Here is a 19,048-nt window from a genome sequence, read left to right as displayed (position 1 = left end):
CAAACCACGTCAGAACCACTGCTGTGGCGTGTGCTGGAGTCGGACGCGCGCTTGACTGATCAGGCGGAGCAGGTGAATTGAATTTGTTGCTGGATGACGAGGTGTTCTGGGGGAAGAGCTAGTCTAAGGAAAACTTCCTCTTACTGCCCCTTCCCATCTCAAATGGCCACTGCCTGGGGAAATAGGTTCTTTATGAGATTAACTACAACGTTACAGTGAGGACGAGGAATCATCATTACTCCCATAGTTATTTGCTGCCAGGCCGCAGCGTTGATTTCAGAGACTTTTTTTTTTTTTAAAAAAAAAAAAAAGGAAAAAGAAAGGAAGTATGTATTCTTTCACATCCTCTCTTTTCCCCGAGAGTAAATGTTGTAGCTTCAGCAGTACCCTTCCTCTGGAAACAATTCCCAGTACCTGCTCAGACACTGGGGAGGAAAATGACAGAGAGAACAATGGAGGAGAGCCAGCCGACATAAATAAAGGAAAAAAGGGGTTATGGATTAAGGGAAAGCCACTACATAAAAAATTGGTGCTCTCTAAAAATTGGTTAAGGGTTTGGGACCTGCAGGTGCTGCCTACACCTGCGTGTGTTGCAGTCGTGCCTGTTGCCACTGCGCAAAATGGAGAGAGCTTCTTTGTCGAATGCAGCATGTTAAAGCATGCGCCATTGCCTGGAAGAAAAGCACGGACTTCCCTCGTGTGGGACTTCTTCCCTATTGATCTGTGGTTAACTGAAGGTTTACCATAACCTGCATATGTTTCAAAAAACAAAACAAAACAAAACAAAAACCAACAGCAACATTAAAGAGTGGCAAGGCAGATGCGCATCTGGGGACTCTGACTCATCGGTGACATCACCAAGCAAAGCACTGTGAGCGCTTCGGGTCGGGGCTGCTGCGGCGAGCCTCGCAGGTGGGAGGGAGAGCGGGTACGGTTCGCCTGTGGCGGGTCTGCGTCAGCCCTCTGCCCTGGTGGCTTCGTTAGCAGTGAGAGTTTGACTCCCGTGTTCCCAGCTTTCGCTTCTGCACCGAGCGTGTGGCAGAGCCCGCAAGCTGCTTCCTCATCTGGAAGAGGAAGAGGAGTGACCTCAACTGTGCCGAGGTAAAGCAGAACTGTTGAAAAGATTTCTCAAAGATGCGGGTTGTACCAGCGCAGCCGCTGCAGCTGCAGCAGGTCCTGGAGCGTTGGAGAAGATAGAGAGGGGTTTCTTTGTGAAAAGAATGCTGTAAAATTAGAAATTAGGACAAACGCCTCTGTTGTTTGGATATCCTCTGTTGACCTGGCACACTGGCATTACAGCATACCGGGCACACTCTTTGTATTGTTTGTAAAAAAAAATTAAAAAAAAAAAAAAAAAAAAGTGTTTTAGTCAGGGCAGGCCAAAAACCTGCCTTGGCACTTCCACATCGCAGCAGTGCGTGCAGACCGTGCATCCTGGATGCCAGGCCAGGATCTAAATGCGATGGTGCTGTTGGTAACGTGAAGTTCAGGAAGCACTTCTGGGTTTTTCTGCTCTTCCATGTGAATTTTTGCCCCGTGAAGGTGGTGTACTGAGCTCTTTTCTCACCAACAAATAGGTTTCGAAGCAGTTACAGTTTAACATCTACATGCTTAACATTGCTTAACATTACATGCTTAACATACATTAACATCTACATGTGGTCCCAGATGTCTCATGGTTGTGACATTTGTGGCTGGGGGAGACTGCTCAGTCGAGTCTTTGGTCACCTGCTGGCTTTGCAGAACACAGACTTCCAGAGTAAAGGTGTCGCTGTCGCTCTGGGACTGGGAGATGGGCGAAACATCTTAGGCTTGGAACTGATTCTCTGCAGAGTGGCGTGCTCAGATGTGAGCTCATCGTCTTGGCCACCTTATTAGATCCCTGCTTGAGAGGTTGCTTTGAAGAATTGCTTCCTCTTCATATCGCTGTGTCAAGCTAAAGACAAATCTGTGCTGAAGCACTGTCTGATCAGATGGGTGCCTCAGTTCAGGATCGTTCTTTGACAGCTACAGAAGCACCAGGACAAGCTGCGCTTTCAGGAAGAGATTGATTTGATCTTGAGATTGTCATAATGCAGGTCCCTGAAGTGGCACGTCTTCAAATAGAGTTGCTTGGGCCAGCAAGGAGCAGCTGTACCTTGCGGCTGTGGTAAGTCGTGGCTCTGAGTCTCAGAGATCACGGTGAAAGGTGACCCCCAACTCGCTGGTGGAGGAGGCTGAGGCAGCGTTCAGCTTTAAGCTTTGCCTTCTTGGCTGGCATCTTTGCTCTCTTGCTGTCAGTGGGTATTGAGCGTCCTTCCCTCCAGCCTCAGAATGCGCTCTCAGGGCAGATGTAGGCAGCATTTAACAGCTAGAATTCACTCCTATATAAAGAGCACAAAACGTGTATTTTCTGCTTTTGCTTTGGAATTCTTAGCTTTAGGTTTTCCTACAGGTGATGAGGTTTCTCATAGCAGCAAGGATGAGCTGTGTTAGCAGGAGGCTGTTCTGTGCTTCGACCGTGGGAAGATGAATGGTTTACCTCTGCACCGTTAAATATAATTTGACACCTAGCACACAGCACTTTCAGCCTGTGGGGTGCTTTAACAAGCAGGTAAATCAGCGGACACTGTTTTGCAGCCAGGGTGATGCTGGGTGATCAAAAAGCAGGGTCAGAACAAGGAGTTTATGCTGTTCTTTCTTGTTTGTCATCCGACTGTCCGCTTACACTGTTTTAAAAATAAACCTAAACGGGGTAAGCATCTTTAATATCTTTATTATAAATGGAAGGCACAAAACAGGCCAGCAACAGAGACTGTCCAAGAGAAATACTTTGTGCTTTATAAACAAACAAGAAAGCACCCTTAGGTAGGTGTGATAACCCTTCTCTAATGCATTTTTTGGAGTGCAAAAATATTTTGTTCCCTTCTTGCTCTTCTCTCCAGTTGGTTGCAGGTTTTATGACATTTAATGTCTTAAAAAAAAAAAATCAAAATATCTGACTTCACATCAGAAAAAAAAAAAAACCTGCCTGTGGCTAAATAAAATCTGCTGCAGCTGTGGTCCTTGAAAAATCATTGGCTGTTAAATTGGACCTAAGTCATCTTTTCTAACCTTTCATGATCTTGCAGCAATGGATGATGATGGATATATGGATTAGGGAACAGCACGTGATGGCAAACCTGTGGTATTTGCTACAGCGCAGAAAGAAAACAAATTGCTTCCAAAAAATGAAACTAATTCAAAATTCTTGGTATCATGCAGCCATGCCACTGGCAAAGGGAGCATTGCCCTGCCTCTCAAAGCTTGCTGTCTCCTTGATCTGCTGTCTTCGTGCTGTTAATTGATTGCAACTCTACGTGTCTGATCAGGGCTACGAGTTGTTCTCGATACGGATATCATACAACATATCCTGTGCACGCTTGTGTGTATAGATATGTTGATCCTGTATGCACGTACATATGTATGCATATTTGTGTGCTGGCCCCCAGATCACTCATGTTATAAAGCATTGGCCTCGAAGGCATACTCATCAAAATATTTTGTAGATCCTCCATTTTCTTCTAGTTCCCTCAAAATGAGAGAGTTTTTACGCGCTCTCTGTGTCAAAAAGGCAAAACTTCTGATTTCCACTGTCGCTCTCGCTGACTTTCTATCACTCACTCCTCGTGAGTGTCTAAACACATATGTGTGTATGCATATGCACATTTGTGTATTTATATGCACTGGTGTGTTTTTTGGTGTACAGCTAATAAAGACGGGGAAGGGTTTTTGTGTTTTCTTAATAGGTGAAGAAATCTTGAAGACCAGAGGTTGGAACATACTGAATTTTAAATTAAAAAAAAAAAAAAAAAAAGTTAAATTGTCCAGCTGTGGAAGATGGATCCTCATTTTTGCAGCCACTTTGAATCACGAGTTCATCTCTAAATGCACTGGTTTTTTTGTTTTTGTTTTGTTTTGCATTTTTTTTTTTGGTTTTTAGTTTTTGAAGAGCTAGCTAACCCTGGCTGTCTCCAGTCTGAGAGAGTATTCAAATGGACTTGCTTCCTCCATTAGTTATAAGCTGTTTAAAAGCACATGCTATGTTTGAATTGTGGATGAGAGGTTCCCTTGGCAAAGTGAGGAGGAAAATTCCACAGTGACTGGAACATGCTATTTAATGCGTCATACTGCGTTCTGTAGAAGTTATTCGTAGCCATAGTTGATCATTGACTTGCATGTATGATCAGGTGGGTTTTTAAGAAGTGACTCCATTTTCAGGCTTCCAGATGTGCTCCAAGTCGTATTATTGAGGATGTGGAAGAGAACGCTTGCTGACAAAGCTCCTGGCAGCTTTACAGAACTTTAATTTAATATTGTGATAGTTCATGCAACAGCTGATTTCAAGGCATTGCTCTCCTCAAGAGACTAATTTGATTCACAGAAGAAAGCTGGAAAAAGGCTTGTTCCTCATTATTTTTCACTTGTTGGTACTTTCTTTAGGGTTACTTTTAAAGAGAAGATTTCACTGATCACAAGCCAGTAGAAGACCTTCAGTCCAAGCAAGGGTGAAGACAGCTCTCTCCAAGAGCAGAGGAAGTCCCTGTGGAGAGAACCCGAGCTTGTTCTCAGAACTTGTCAGCATGTCTGAACAAGGAGACGATTGCTACTTCTATTTCTATTCTACCTGTACCAAGGTATGGCTGGGTTTCTTTTGCTTTGCTTTTCTTTCTTTTTTTTTTTTTTTTTCCATTTTTTTCCGGAAGGGGTAGAGAAGGAGGAGGAGGCACACTGGTCTTTGGTTAACTTGATAACCAGCTAGATTCTGAATTCAATTGTAGCAACCTGAGGCAGTAGCATGGACGTTTTTGAGGCTGTACTGTATTTTCCTTGTTGGTTTCCTTTTGGTTACAGGGAGACAACTGTTCCTTCCGCCACTGCGAAGCTGCTCTGGGGAACGAGACGGTCTGCACGCTGTGGCAGGAGGGTCGTTGTTTCAGGAATGTCTGCCGATTCAGACACATGGAAATTGATATGAGTGCCTAAAGATGTGTTCTCAAAATAAGTCAACAAAAGCATTTGTCAGTGCTGTAGGTGTGCTGCTTGTGCTTTTGCAGGATAGATTCATCAGCTTTGAAATTACACTGCTTTCTGTTACCAGGAGAGGGGGTGGGAGGAAGGAGAGGGAAATAAAATCAGTGCCTTAGGTATGTCTTAGCAAGATTTTCTTTTATTAGATGCCGACAGTATTTTCTCAACAGATGCAGAATAACTGCTAAATAGACTGCTAAAACCTGCTGGAGCAGGGCGGGTAATAAACAGGCTGTACTAGCCTCCTGAGAGCAGGCTTGAGAATGATCTATCAGGTCTCTTGTGTCCCGGAGTCCTTCAGATAATGCTGTTCTAGCTGCCTGGGGTAGGAAGCAGTGGGGAAAGTTAAAGGTGCAGAAGAACGAAGTCTCCAAGAAGTAGTTCTAGATAGAGTTAACCTAGGCAATTTAAGATGTTCTTTTTCCCTCTGAATAATCCTAGTATAATCCTAGGTGTATTAGTTTAACCCACCCTAAACTGATGTCTGAGAGTGCCTGTCTTCTCAAACTGAATGATGACAAAGCTAAACGTGCATAGTGGTTACAGCTTATGCAAACTTTGTGAATACGCCCGGAAATACTATGCTTAAGTGATAAACTGCCCTTTGGAGTGATGTTTCAGCACTGTATTGTGACAGCCCTATCATCGCTGTCATGATCTGGAACTGTGCATCTCTTTGCAAACCTTAGGTGCATGTTATCACGAGCTTGTCTTTCTTTGTGTCTTCAGAAGAAGCGCAGTGAGATTCCCTGCTACTGGGAGAACCAGCCAGTAGGCTGTCAGAAAGCCAACTGTGCTTTTCATCACACCAAGGGACGTTACATCGATGGAGTCTTCTTACCAGCAAGCAAGAGTGAGTTTAGGTCCTTTTTCTTTAAGTATTGAAGAATTAATTTGGACTATTACTTAGTGGGTGCCAATACTGTAGGAGACATCAGGTAACCGTTCATTTGTGAGTGCAGGAAAAGGTCTGCAGTCATAGCTGCAGACTATCATCAGACATCAGACATCAGCTAAACTGAGTGTACTGGTGGTGTACCGCTGGTATTTGTTTTCTGCTTTCATGCTCAGCTTCTCTCTGCTTTGTGTGATATTTGCCTTGCAGTTTGCTTTCTGTTGTTTCATCTTCTGCTGGGTGGTAGGGAGATGTGTTGTTGTTTGAAGGTTAGTCATTGTTCACGGTGTAAGCAGTGATGGGATGGGCAAAAGGAGATGCTGAATTCATTGTCTGTGCGGGTTATCTGCCTTACCTACCATCTTCGTGCATTGTGGTCAAAGTTTTAAACTGCCATATTACTGATGATCCTCCTCTTCCTCTAGCTACACTGCCAAGTCCACCTGAGTCCGCGGACGATGGCTTGAAAGTGTCTCAGATGTCACTGCAGCAAAACAAACTGTCTGTCCAGTCCAATCCCTCTGCATAGCTAAGGGGGGTGATGAAAGTGGAAAACTCTGAAAATGTCCCAAGCCCTACACACCCTCCAGTTGTGCTCAATGCTGCAGATGATGATGAAGATGATGATGGTGAGCGTGTTTTGGTTGTTGGAAGGAATTTGTGCTGTAAATGATTGTGTAAATCTTTGGTTCTTGGAAGGAATTTGTGCTGTAAATGAATGTAGAAATCACAGATGAGCTGAGGTCTGACTAGCGATAGGGCAGGCAGTCTGGTCAGGTCAGTGGTGGCTTTGTCTGGCAGTCAGTGGACAGAACCTGAAATGTTGGAGGAAAGCTTAGAACCACTCCTGGCTTTAGCTGGTGTGTTGTGTAAAGCTCTATGTGAAACTAGGAAGGAAATTCCTTTTTTTTCTGTCTGAAGAGTAATATGTTGTGTAGTAGTTAAAGCTGCAGAGAGAATCTAGAGTCCTAGATGTTTTGTCCTAGTGTAGTCTACTTACGAGTTCATCAGGTCAGTGTAGCTGTATTAAGGAAAAAAAAAAAAAGCTTTTTTATATGAACCATGGACTGAAGTGTCATTGCATGAGCTACATAATCACGAACAATCTGGTCTATGCATAACTGAATAGATTTTTCCCCTTCAGACCAGCTTTGTGAGGAAGGAGAAGAAAGTAAAACTCCCGTCCAGCAATCAGCTGAGGAAGGCCAAAATGGATTACGGATGATTTCCACTCGGAAAGCCAGTGCTACTACTGCTAAACAAGGTATTCTGGCACCTGTAGTAGGATAAATCGGAAGGAGAACTTGACAATTAACTCGAAAGCAATGTGGCTTAAAAACACAACAGAATGTAGGGGTGCTGAATGGAGCCGGTTATTTCCATGATCTCATTCCTACCTAATACCATCATGTGCCCATTGGGTCAGAAAGGTGAACTCCTTTTCTTTACTTTTGGAGAACAAAACGGGGCCACAGCATGGAGTTGAAATGGCTGCACGTGCAGCCTTGCAACCACTGTTGAAAGCCATATCTAACGACAGAGGGATCTAATATCATGTAAATGGATTAAAATTAAAACTACAATTTTTACCCTGAAGGGTGAAAGGAGGGGCAAAATGCCATTGATTCTATGGTTCTTTCACTTGTGAGGAGTGTTGACAGGGCTTATTCTAAATACTTGTGAAAGTTCCTGAGCACTAAGAAGCCTGAGGATCTGTGGTCCTCAATGAGCGCCTCTAAGCCTTAGTCTCATTAACGGTTTTCTGTTTTCAGAGGACGGTCTGAATTTTGGAATAAAAACACTTGAAGAAATCAAATTGCAGAAAATGAAGGAAAAAACTAAGAGACACGGTGGTGAGTTAATATTCCCTACTTTCTTACCCTGTTCACCTTCATCCTGTTTGATGGTCTTTTTTTAAAAAAAAAAATTCTTCCAGTAATACCAGGTAGCTGGCTATGCTTTGGTGAATACAACTATTTGCCAAAGAAGTGAAATTTTATTGGCTTCGGAATGGCAGGTGACGGTGGCTGGGAGCTGCTTGAGGGATAGACTTCCATTTTTAGCTGGGGGCATCGAGCAACCTGATTCTCAGCCAGCTGGTATTCTAGATGGGAATTGCAAGGGCAACCAGAGGCCTATTAGTCACCTCTCTTATTTACATGCTCTGGTCACTGTATGTTTGACAGTAATGAATAATTAAAGTTTTTTGTTCTTTGTGGTAGTTTTTTATGTTTGGTAAACTTCCTGATGTTTTGCTTGCTCTGAACAGAAGGTCCTTCAAGATCTTCTCTTCCTCCCGTCGATTCTATGATTTTTCCTGCTCCGGAAAAGGAAAATGTCCAGACAGTGGTGAGAACTGTGACACTGTCTACAGAGGAAGGTAACAATTAATGCTTTTGCTTTGATTTCATTACTCCTAAACTGGAAGGTTAAGCAAGAATGAAGACAATTCCCCCATGTTAGCCTGCTGGTGCTGCCTTCTTCTGTTCAAAACGTGCTTTTATGCTGAAAGTCCCTGGTTGTACTGGAAAGCTTTGGTGCTCAGGTTAAGTGCAGTAGCAGGAGAAAGGAAAAAAGGTGTCAGGATGCAAATAGGGGGATAACTGAAAAACAGGAGAGTAATGAGAAGAAAGAGCTCTAGAAGACAGTGCTATGTAAGAAGCAATTTCTGAAGCTTCAAAGAGGCTGACAGTGGCAGGTGTGGACAGGAGTGTGATAGGAGTCTGTGTATAAATTGTATTGTTTAGAGTTGTGCAAATTCCTTTTAAAGGGAAAGAAGTGAAGAAGTACTTTTACTCATAGACATTCACCTTAGAAAGGAATATTTCTCAGCATTTGTACCTAATAATATTCTGCTTGCTTATGCAGCTTTGTTCTGCACAAAGTATAGCTGTCAAGCAGACTCAGATTGGTTCTCTACTATCTCAGCTGGAATTTGAAGCAAACACTGAGACTATTAATACTTTTTCTAAGTTAATTGTAGTTGAAATATGAGTTTGTGTGGTTTAGCTGTCAAAACAGTGTCTTACGGGGTTTTTTTGGACATGGGCTAACAGTATAATATTTCTATTGGCCACTGGTTTCTATGAAATAGACAAATTTTACTTTTGTTGTAGGGGAGGAACCTGTGATTCGACTAGATCTTGCTGAGAAACAGGGAAAATGGAAAGCCTCCGTGGGTAAGAACTTTTTATGAGCTGTTATTTAGGTGCCGCCTTCTATATATGACTGCATTAAAGAGTAGTTTTGACGTATGAGAGGAAAATGCATTGCGGTGGAGATCTGTGTTGACTGCAGAAATGGCAAAGAAAAACCATTTAGCAGCTGAAAGGCAATTTTCTGAAAATATGCTTGAAAAATAGAAGCTTGTGGTTGACTGTTCTCAAATCTTCCTGCAAAGAAATGTTCTTAAAATATTGCTTGTTTTCTCTGTCTGAAGCTGATGTAAGCGCCCTTCCAGTGAAGCGCAGCCTTGCTGAAAGGCTGGGGAAGAAGGCGGAGGTGCCGGGAAGTGCTGACAAAGCACCGAAGAGAGGTACAGCTCCTAAACAGGCATCTGGATTTGATTCCCGGGTTTTGTATTTAGGCTTTCTGTTTGTCCTTTTCCTGTGAGGTTTCTTTTTGCATGTTGGCTGAGGTCTTAATCACTGCGATTCAAAGTTACCTTTCCTGTCTTGTTTTCAAATGTGAACACAAAGTTGACCTTTATGCAGCCTCCCTAATTTGTTCTTTTTCTGTTTTGCAGTTCAAGTTGCCAAGTCTGTGAAGGAGAGACTAGGCTTACCTTTTCAACAGACTAGTACTGCGAAAGGTAGCAACTGGATATTAAATATACTTTCTCTTTCTTCCTTTCCGTGAACTTAGACCGCTTTCATACAGCCCTAAAAATTAATTGAAATGAAAACAAAGAAGTGATTCCTCTTGCTTGAGTGCTGAAGCTCTTCTGACAGCCACTCTCAGAAATGTGGCTCTAGGTGTGTGTTTATTTTCCACTTGTGCCTTGTCAAGGTTTCAAGCTGCTTCTGTGAACCATCGTAAACAATTAGAATAGAACCACTGCCAGGAGCAGGAATTTGAAGTGCAGTCTGAAGAAGTAATAAAGTAAACTAGCGTTTCTGGGTAGCAACTCTCTCGGGATAGGGCTGGTCTTCAAAATACAACAAGTGGCTCAGAGGAGGAGGAGAATGTTAGGCTATTGTCCTAAGATGCGTTATTGGGAACGCTCAGCATTAGTTTTCCTTAGTACTGTGACAAATTTGGAGACTTCAAATATTGTTGGACTCTCTTGAAACGTTGGTGCTTCTCATTTCTTGATGACGACAGGGAAGGCTGCTAAGCCAAAGGGAGAGATCCATGTGAAAACACTGGAGGAAATCCGTCGTGAGAGAGCTCTTCAGAGAGGAGAAACTCAAGCCAAAGCCCAGGCTGAATGGCATGATAAAACCGAAGATCCCAGCGCAGGGGCAAGACCCGCTCCTGCAGGTTGCATCAAAACTTTCTCCGAAGCCTTGGCTGAAAAATAGAAGAATGGCTTGGTAGAAGAGAAGAAAACAGCAGGAGAATTCCATCCCAAGATAAAAATTCAGGGTGAGCCCAAGAAGCAGAGTGTGCTCAATCTGTCCGGGCCCAGCAAAGTGCAGTCGAAGGAGCCGTCAGGTAAAGTCAAGGCAGAAGGAGAAGTGCGTGTTAAAACCTTGGAGGAAATAAAGCGCGAGAAAGCTCTGCGGATGCAGCAGAGTGGAGGAAATGTGCCAGCTCCCCCAGCACAACCTGGACCTGCCCCAGCAGGGCAGAAATGGTTATGGAACACAAAGCTAACAGGTAATGAGATGCTTTAAGACCTGCCCCGGTGAGGTGCTTCCCATATTGAGCAAGTTCACTTTGCTCAGGATCTGCTTTGCTTTTCCCTTCAGTGCAGAGGATAAAAGAGTTTAAGGCTACAAAGTTCAAAGGCAAGGAAGGGGTGTCATCGGAGAAGGTTGGGGGGTCGTCGGGTTGGGTCCTCCAGGGCGCCCGGGAGCCTGCCGGGGGTCACCTGGGGGGGTCCTGAGGGGCGCCCGGGGGCCCGCCCGGGGTCACGGGGGGTGGTCATCCAGGGTGCCCGGGAGCCCACTGGGGGTCACCGGGGTGGGTCCTCCGGGGCGCCCGGGGGCCCGCTGGGGGTCACCGGGGGCTGTCCTCCGGGGCGCCCAGGTACCTGCCGGAGGTCACGGGGGGTGGTCCTCCAGTGCGCCCGTGGGCCCGCCAGGGGTCACCAGGGTGGGTCCTCCGGGGTGTTCTAGGGCCCACCGGGGGTCACCTGGGGTGGGTCCTCCAGGGTGCCCGGAGTCCCGCCAGCGGTCACCGGGTGGGGTCCTCCAGGGCGCAGGGGGAACACCAGGGGTTACTGGGGGGGGTCTTCTGGGGAGCCCGGGGCCCACTGGGGGTCACCGGCAGCAGTCCTCCGGTGCACCCGGGGTCCCACCGGGGTTCACTGTGGGGGCGTCCTCTGGGGCGCCCAGGGGCCCGCTGGGGGTCACCGGTGTGGGTCCTCGGGGGTGCTCGGGGGCCTGCCGGAGGTCACCAGGGGTGGTCCTCCGGGGTGCCCTGGGGCCCACCAGGGGGTCACCGGGTGGGTTCTCCGGGGCTTCCGGGAGCCCGCCGGGGGTGTCTGGGGTGCATCCTCCGGGCGCCCTGGGGCCCACCAGGGTCACTGGGGTGGGTCCTCCGGGGTGCCTGGGGGCCCGCCGGGGGTCACCGGGGGCTCTCTATATTAGAGAGTGTTTTGATGTTGTGGAACTTGAGGCTGGGAATGATAAGGTTGAGTGCCTTTGGTTTAGGATCAGTGGGAAGTCCAACAAGGCAAGCATCCTGGTGGGGTTCTGTTATAGACCACCATACCGGGATGAGGAGACGGATGAGGAGTTCTACAGGCAGCTGGCAGAAGTTGTGAAATTGTCAGCGCTTGTTCTCATGGGGGACTTCAACTTCCCAGACATATCCTGGAAGCACAACACAGCCCAGAGAAAGCAGTCTAGGAGGTTTCTGGAGAGCGTGGAAGATAGCTTCCTGACACAGCTGGTTAGTGAGCCTACCAGGGGAGGTTCCCCGCTAGACCTTCTGTTCACAAACAGAGAAGGGCTGGTGGGAGATGTGGTGGTCGAGAGCTGTCTTGGGCAGAGTGACCACGAAATGGTTCAGTTCTCTATTCTTGGCAAAGTAAGGAAGGGGATCAGTAAAACCGCTGTCTTGGACTTCCGGAGGGCTGACTTTGAGCTGTTCAGGACACTGGTTGGCAGAGTCCCTTGGGAGGTGGTTCTGAAGGGCAGAGGAGTCCAGGAAGGCTGGGCACTCTTCAAGAAGGAAATCTTAATGGCTCAGGAGCGGTCTGTCCCCACGTGCCCAAAGATGAGCTGGTGCGGAACTAGACCGGCCTGGCTGAACAGAGAGTTGTGGCTCAAGCTTAGGAAAAAAAAGAGGGTTTATAATCTTTGGAAAAGAGGGCGGGCCACTCAGGAGGACTGTAAGGATGTTGCGAGGCTGTGCAGGGACAAAATTAGAAAGGCCAAAGTTCATCTGGAGCTCAATCTGGCTACTGCCATTAAAGGTAACAAAAAATGTTTTTATAAATACATCAACACAAAAAGGAGGACTAAGGAGAATCTCCATCCTTTACTGGATGCGGGGGGAAACTTAAGTTACAAGAGATGAGGAAAAGGCTGAGGTACTCAATGCCTTCTTTGCTTCAGTCTTTAGCGGCAAGACCAGTTGTTCTCTGGATACCTGGTACCCTGAGCTGGTGGAAGGGGATGGGGAGCAGAACGTGGCCCTCATAATCCACGAGGAAATGGTTGGTGACCTGCTACAGCACTTAGATGTACGCAAGTCGATGGGGCCGGATGGGTTCCACCGGAGGGTACTGAGCGAACTGGCGGAGGAGCTGGCCAAGCCACTTTCCATCATTTATCGGCAGTCCTGGCTATCAGGGGAGGTCCCAGTCAACTGGCGGCTGGCAAACGTGATGCCCATCTACAAGAAGGGCCGGAGGGTAGACCCGGGGAACTATAGGCCTGTTAGTTTGACCTCAGTGCCAGGGAAGCTCATGTAGCAGATTATCTTGAGTGTCATCACGCGGCACTTGCAGGGCAACCAGGCGATCAGGCCCAGTCAGCATGGGTTTATGAAAGGCAGGTCCTGCTTGATGAACCTGATCTCCTTCTATGACAAAGTGACACGCTTAGAGGATGAGGGAAAGGCTGTGGATGTAGTCTACCTTGATTTCAGTAAGGCCTTTGACACCGTTTCCCACAGCATTCTCCTCAAGAAACTGGCTGCTCACGGCTTGGACTGGCATAGGCTTCGTTGGATTAAAAACTTGCTGGATAGCTGGGCCCAAAGAGTTGTGGTGAATGGAGTCAAATCCAGTTGGAGGCCAGTCACTAGTGGCATCCCCCAGGGCTTAGTACTGGAGCCAGTCCTCTTTAATATCTTTATCGATGATCTGGATGAGGGGATTGAGTGCACCCTCAGTAAGTTTGCAGATAACACCAAGTTAGGTGCATGTGTCGATCTGCTCAAGGGTAGGAAGGCTCTGCAGGAGGATCTGGATAGGCTGGACCGATGGGCTGAGGCCAACTGAATGAAGTTCAACAAGGCCAAGTGCCGGGTCCTGCACCTGGGGCACAACAACCCTAAGCAGAGCTACAGGCTGGGAGATGAGTGGTTGGAAATCTGCCTTGCAGAGAAAGACCTGGGAGTATTGGTTGATAGTCAGCTGAATATGAGCCAGCAGTGTGCTCAGGTGGCCAAGAAGGCCAACAGCATCCTGGCTTGTATAAGAAGCAGTGTGGCCAGCAGGTCTAGGGAGGTGATTGTCCCCCTGTACTCGGCTCTGGTGAGGCCGCACCTCGAGTACTGTGTTCAGCTTTGGGCCCCTCGCTACAAGAAGGACATGGAGGTGCTCGAGAGAGTCCAGAGAAGGGCGACGAAACTGGTGAGGGGTCTGGAGAACAAGTCTTACGAGGAGCGGCTGAGGGAGCTGAGGGAGCTGGGATTGTTCAGCCTGGAGAAGAGGAGGCTATGGGGCGACCTTATCGCTCTCTATAGGTACCTTAAAGGAGGCTGTAGCGAGGTGGGGATTAGTCTATTCTCCCACGTGCCTGGTGACAGGATGAGGGGGAATGGGCTAAAGTTGCACCAGGGGAGGTTTAGGTTGGATATTAGGAAGAACTTCTTTACGGAAAGGGTTGTTAGGCATTGGAATGGGCTGCCCAGGGAAGTGGTTGAGTCACCATCCCTGGAGGTCTTTAAGAGATGTTTAGGTGTTGAACTTAGTGATATGGTTTAGTGGAGGACTTGTTAGTGTTAGGACAGAGGTTGGACTAGGTGATCTTGGAGGTCTCTTCCAACCTAGACGATTCTGTGATTCTGTGATTCTGTAAAAAAGGGTAGATTTAGATTTGATACAAGGAAGAAATTCTTCACTATGAGAGTGGTAAGGCACTAGAAGAAGGTTGTCAGAGAAGCTGTGGAAGTCCCTAGAAGTGTTCAAGACCAGGTTTTATGGGACTTTGAGCAACCTAGTCTAGTGGAAGCTGTCCTGCCCATGGCAGGGGGGTTGGAATTAGGTAATCTCGAAGGTCCCTTCCAAGCCAAACCAATCTATGATTCTTTGAAAAAGAGCTTGGTTGAACTCTCTCAGGAGGGCTGTTAGGGGCTTCACACACACAATGATGATGGTCTCATAGAAAACAGTGGCACTAGTGAGGGAAGAGGAGCAGGTGGATAAGGCCTTCTGCCTGCAGCAGACTCCAAGGTGGCAGATCTAAAGCACACACAGAATGTCCAACTGAGCAGGAAGGGGAAGATTGGATCTAGAAAGCACGTCATGAAAGTAAAGGTCTTGAGTGTCATGGTGTCACTGCGGGAGAGCTCCAGAAATGGGGCAAAATCACAGAAGGGGTCCACGATACTGGGACCACAGCACTGTAGCTGGGAGAAGAATGAAATGGTTTCTGTGCATGAGAGAAATCCCTTGGGTTAAGGTACAGCTGCCTTCTGGAGTCAGACCTTCCACTTCACAAGCCTTGCAGAGAACAGGGATGGCATACAGCCTAGGACTGACCGTAGGACATGGCCCCCAGCGGGAAGCACTCTGGTCATGCAGAAGGTGCAGATGATAGTGCTCCCACCTCTGTGAGCAAAGGGAGTGCTGTCCCCAGCCAGTAAGCTGGCCAGCATCTGGCGCAGGGTGGTGGAGCTGTACAAGGTCTGCAAGGAGGACAAATCTCCCCCAGGAAGAAGGCCATGGACATCTGCTGGTGTTTGCTTGCAGCCACCATCACAATGATGAGTGCTCCACATCCCAGTCACTGTACTGGTCATGCAAGAGAGGAAGAAGAGATGCGTCTAAGGGTTGAGGAACTTCCATATTGACAGCAGAGGAAACTCAACCAATGATGTCATATTGTCCCATTCCCCTTTCTTCGTGGAATACATTTTAGAGCATCCTGGTCTCCTCTCTCTGGTTAGGACACCAATGAGCAAGATGTTTCTTTCTCAGTTTGTAAAAGAAATGGTGAAGAAAGCTCAGACAGGTGAAGTGATCCCTGCCTGCCATGGCTGAGGTGTCCTGCCACGCCGTGGGAAAGGAATATGGTTTTAAGGGAGGGTGTCATTTGTACTCATGGTAGACATCCTCACTCTAATAGCAGAAATCATAATTCTAAAATCCATCTCCCCTTTGTTCAGAGAGCATTCGGTGATGATTTCAGTCTGCTTCAAACACCACACCCCAGCAGAGACCCTGCTGCCTGCAGGAGCTGTTAGCCCTGAGACCTTGGGGACACCTCAAGGGAGCCCAATGGCACAGAGCAAGCGATGCCATGGTCGGGTGCTGTGCTGCTGAGCTGGGCCGGGCTCCTGGGCTCAAGGGGATCTCCTGGCAAGAGGGCAGCACTGCAGAGAGACAGCTCTGCCCAGGAGCAGCTCCTCTGCACAGCGCAGCAGGGCTGGGGGCTCTGACCACAGGTGGTACGGGGAGAGGGGAGAAGGAGAGAGGGGTTGGAGGCAGTGAGGAACGCAACAAGAGAGGGCAGCGTGTGGCGGGACAGATCTGCAGACTCTTGAAACCGTGAGTCTCTAGCAGCACAATGACGAAGACGAGGTTGCCAAAAGGGTATTATACAGCTGGCACATCCGATGGCTGATAGCATCTGTCCATATGGCTCTTACTCTACTTGTAATGTGGAGTAGACAATGCTTTTTGGAGAATGGCATTTATGAAGAGGCAAGAGGAAGACTGAGGCTTGGTTTACTTGAAGGCGAAGGCTTTTATTTTTGTTTCTGTGTTTTCAGATTCCTGCACTGGATGTGAGGCAGGTTTCATGGCAATGGATTTTCAGGATTGTACAGGAGACTGAGACTCCAAGAGCATTGCAGTGAGGGATCAATGTCAACAATGAGCTTCATAAAGTCCCTTCCCACACCCCAGCCCACAGACGGCAGCAACATCATCATTGTGGGCCTCTCAGGTTTTATCCTAGCTTATCTTTAGGAGCTGCAAACCCTCCGATGCCCCATGCCCTGTCTTTGGCAGGTGTCTGCCGGCTTGAGGTGAGCACAGATCATTTGTAATGAGGCAGAGCTGCAGCAGAGGAGGGTCTGCTGAGTGTCCGTCTGTCGCTCCCTGGCCTTGCCTCCCCTGGCAGCAGCACGCTGCCATTCCTCCTGGCTTCTCCAGCTGGCCATGCTGCTGCTGTTCTTGTTTCCAGGCTGGCTGGGGATGGGGGTTTCACATACACCTGGAGTGAGCTCTTGGTGTGCTTGGGGGAAGGGGAGTACAGAGGCAGGGTGAGGGGTTTGTGGTTGTGCACTTTGAGCCTGGATTCCTTTGCTCCCAGCAGTGTCCAGCTTCCTTAGGCACTGGAACAGCTACCACAGGGAAGTGGTCACAGCACTGAGGCTGCCACAATTCAAGAAACTTTTGGACAACCCTCACAGGCATATGGACCTACTTTTGGGTGCCTATATACAGATCCAGGGGTGGGATTTGAGGATCCTTCTGGGTCCCTTCCAGGTTGTGATATTCTATGATTCTATGCGTCTATGAACCTCTGAGTGCAATGGTCCTGCATCTCAAATGCCATCTCAACTGCCAGCACAGCGCAGCTGTGACCAGTTCGGATGTACAGACTGGCTGTCCTCTCTAAAGAACACTGCATTAAAGGGAGAGTCCCTTTGCCTCTGAGGATCCACAGCTTTTCACTTGGAGTGCAGCAGAAATGCCCAGGATTTCTGCCTTAGGAAAAGTCCTCAGGATTGGGGTGGGCAGCTAGACAAAAAATACAAAAATAAATCCCCACAGCCTTGCTCTGCAGATGGGTAAGTTGTGAGAAACTCTATGGAAAAATTCTGTATTAGCAGGTGATTTGAATCTGAAATTACCCCATGTTCCTCCTAACCTCTTGCTGTTGGGCAGGACTGACTCATGTGTTGCTCACAGCAGAATCCCTTATTCACGGGGACATCCTCAGGCTGCGTCAGTCATGACGCATGAAAGGGACTTGCCAACTGTAATCCTGAAAGAGAAAAATCATTACATTGGATTAATAGAGAAATGGAACAAGCTTTTCTCATATAAACCTTCTGATTTTTTTTTTTCCCCTGGGACAGAACCCCAAGCCAAGAACCATGCAGATGCCCAACAGCAGCTCTGTGAGTGATTTCCTCCTGCTGGCATTTGCAGACACCCGCGAGCTGCAGCTCCTGCACTTCGGGCTCTTCCTGGGCATCTACCTGGCTGCCCTCCTGGGTAATGGCCTCATCCTCACCGCCGTAGCCTGTGACCACCGCCTCCACACCCCCATGTACTTCTTCCTCCTCAACCTCGCTCTCCTCGACTTGGGATCCATCTCCACCACTGTCCCCAAAGCCATGGCCAATTCTCTGTGGGACACGAGGGCCATTTCCTATCAAGGATGTGCCGCACAAGTCTTCTTTTCGGTCTTCTTGGTTGTAGCAGAGTATTATCTCCTCACCGTCATGGCCTACGACCGCTACGTTGCCATCTGCAAGCCCCTGCACTACAGGAGCCTCCTGGGCAGCAGAGCTTGTGCCAAGATGGCAGCAGCTGCCTGGGGCAGTGGCTTTCTCCATGCTGTCCTGCACACGGCCAATACATTTTCCCTGCCCCTCTGCCAAGGCAATTCTGTGGACCAGTTCTTCTGTGAGATCCCCCACATCCTCAAGCTCTCCTGCTCAGATGACTACCTCAGGGAAGTCAGGGCACTTCTGTTTAATATTTCTTTAGTCGTTGTTTGTTTTGTTTTCATTGCGCTGTCCTATGTGCAGATCTTCAGGGCCGTGCTGAGGATGCCCTCTGAGCAGAGTCGGCACAAAGCCTTTTCCACATGCCTCCCTCACCTGGCTGTGGTCTCCCTGTTTGTCAGCACTGCCATGTTTGCCTATCTGAAGCCCCCCTCCATTTCCTCCCCATCCTTGGACATGGTGATGGCGGTTCTGTACTCTGTCGTGCCTCCAGCAGTGAACCCCCTCATCTACAGCATGAGGAACCAGGACCTGAAAGGCACATTGAAGAAACTGATTTTAGTGGTAATATTTACTTAGCAATAAATTGGCTATCCCACTTTTCTAGTTTTACTCAAGTTAATATCAGGCAATTTGTGACCTTTAGGTGTAGCATTCTTTAAAATTCTGTTTGCGGATAAATGTTTGCTTTCATTCCTCTTTTCCAGGTGACTAGTCCTCTGTGTGACCCAGAGGCTTTCTCTAAATGTGTTTATTCCTAAATGACACCTGGCCTCTGTAGTGGCATCTTGTTAGTAAAATGAAGTTGTTCAGTGGTCAGGGCTCTTCTTCCCAAACTGGAGTGCAGAAGACACTCAGGGAATACCAGGCTTAAGGCCTCAGTCTTGTGCTTGGGTGCCACCTGGACACAGGGGCATGAAGGCACGGGGTGCTGGGTGAGGGAGTCAGGGATGGACTGAGTTGTCACTGGCAGATTCCCAGTGCCCCTGGAGACCCTGATCAGTCAAGAAGCAGCTTCCTGGAACTGTCTGACATGTGACAGGGCTGCTGGCATCAAGAAGGTATCAGGAGCCTCCA

General features: G+C 47.8%; 2 protein-coding genes and 1 long non-coding RNA gene across 3 annotated transcripts; all 3 read left to right on the top strand.

Annotated features, from left to right (window-relative positions):
- Positions 1-67: 67 nt before the first annotated feature.
- Positions 68-5,447, top strand: LOC121062547. Its single transcript, XR_005815598.1, has 3 exons — positions 68-1,101; positions 4,462-4,655; positions 4,873-5,447. It is a non-coding gene; the product is annotated as an uncharacterized LOC121062547 (long non-coding RNA).
- A 1,220-nt stretch (positions 5,448-6,667) lies between these two features.
- LOC121062546 (zinc finger CCCH domain-containing protein 11A-like) lies at positions 6,668-10,482 on the top strand. The gene is made up of 7 exons (XM_040542593.1): positions 6,668-7,208; positions 7,717-7,797; positions 8,214-8,324; positions 9,061-9,123; positions 9,384-9,479; positions 9,690-9,755; positions 10,268-10,482. Exons 1-7 carry the CDS (start codon positions 7,166-7,168, stop codon positions 10,465-10,467), a joined length of 660 nt encoding a protein of 219 aa, XP_040398527.1. The 5' UTR covers positions 6,668-7,165; the 3' UTR covers positions 10,468-10,482.
- Positions 10,483-17,614: 7,132 nt separating this feature from the next.
- LOC121062521 (olfactory receptor 14C36-like) lies at positions 17,615-18,550 on the top strand. Its single transcript, XM_040542570.1, has one exon. The coding sequence runs from the start codon at positions 17,615-17,617 to the stop codon at positions 18,548-18,550; it is 936 nt and encodes a 311-aa protein (XP_040398504.1).
- Positions 18,551-19,048: the final 498 nt, after the last annotated feature.

This window comes from Cygnus olor, chromosome 31, assembly GCF_009769625.2.
Source record: "Cygnus olor isolate bCygOlo1 chromosome 31, bCygOlo1.pri.v2, whole genome shotgun sequence".
Classification (NCBI taxonomy): Eukaryota; Metazoa; Chordata; class Aves; order Anseriformes; family Anatidae; genus Cygnus; species Cygnus olor.
The sequence above is the reverse complement of the archived record's forward strand: the minus strand, read 5'-3'. Positions and strand labels throughout refer to the sequence as shown.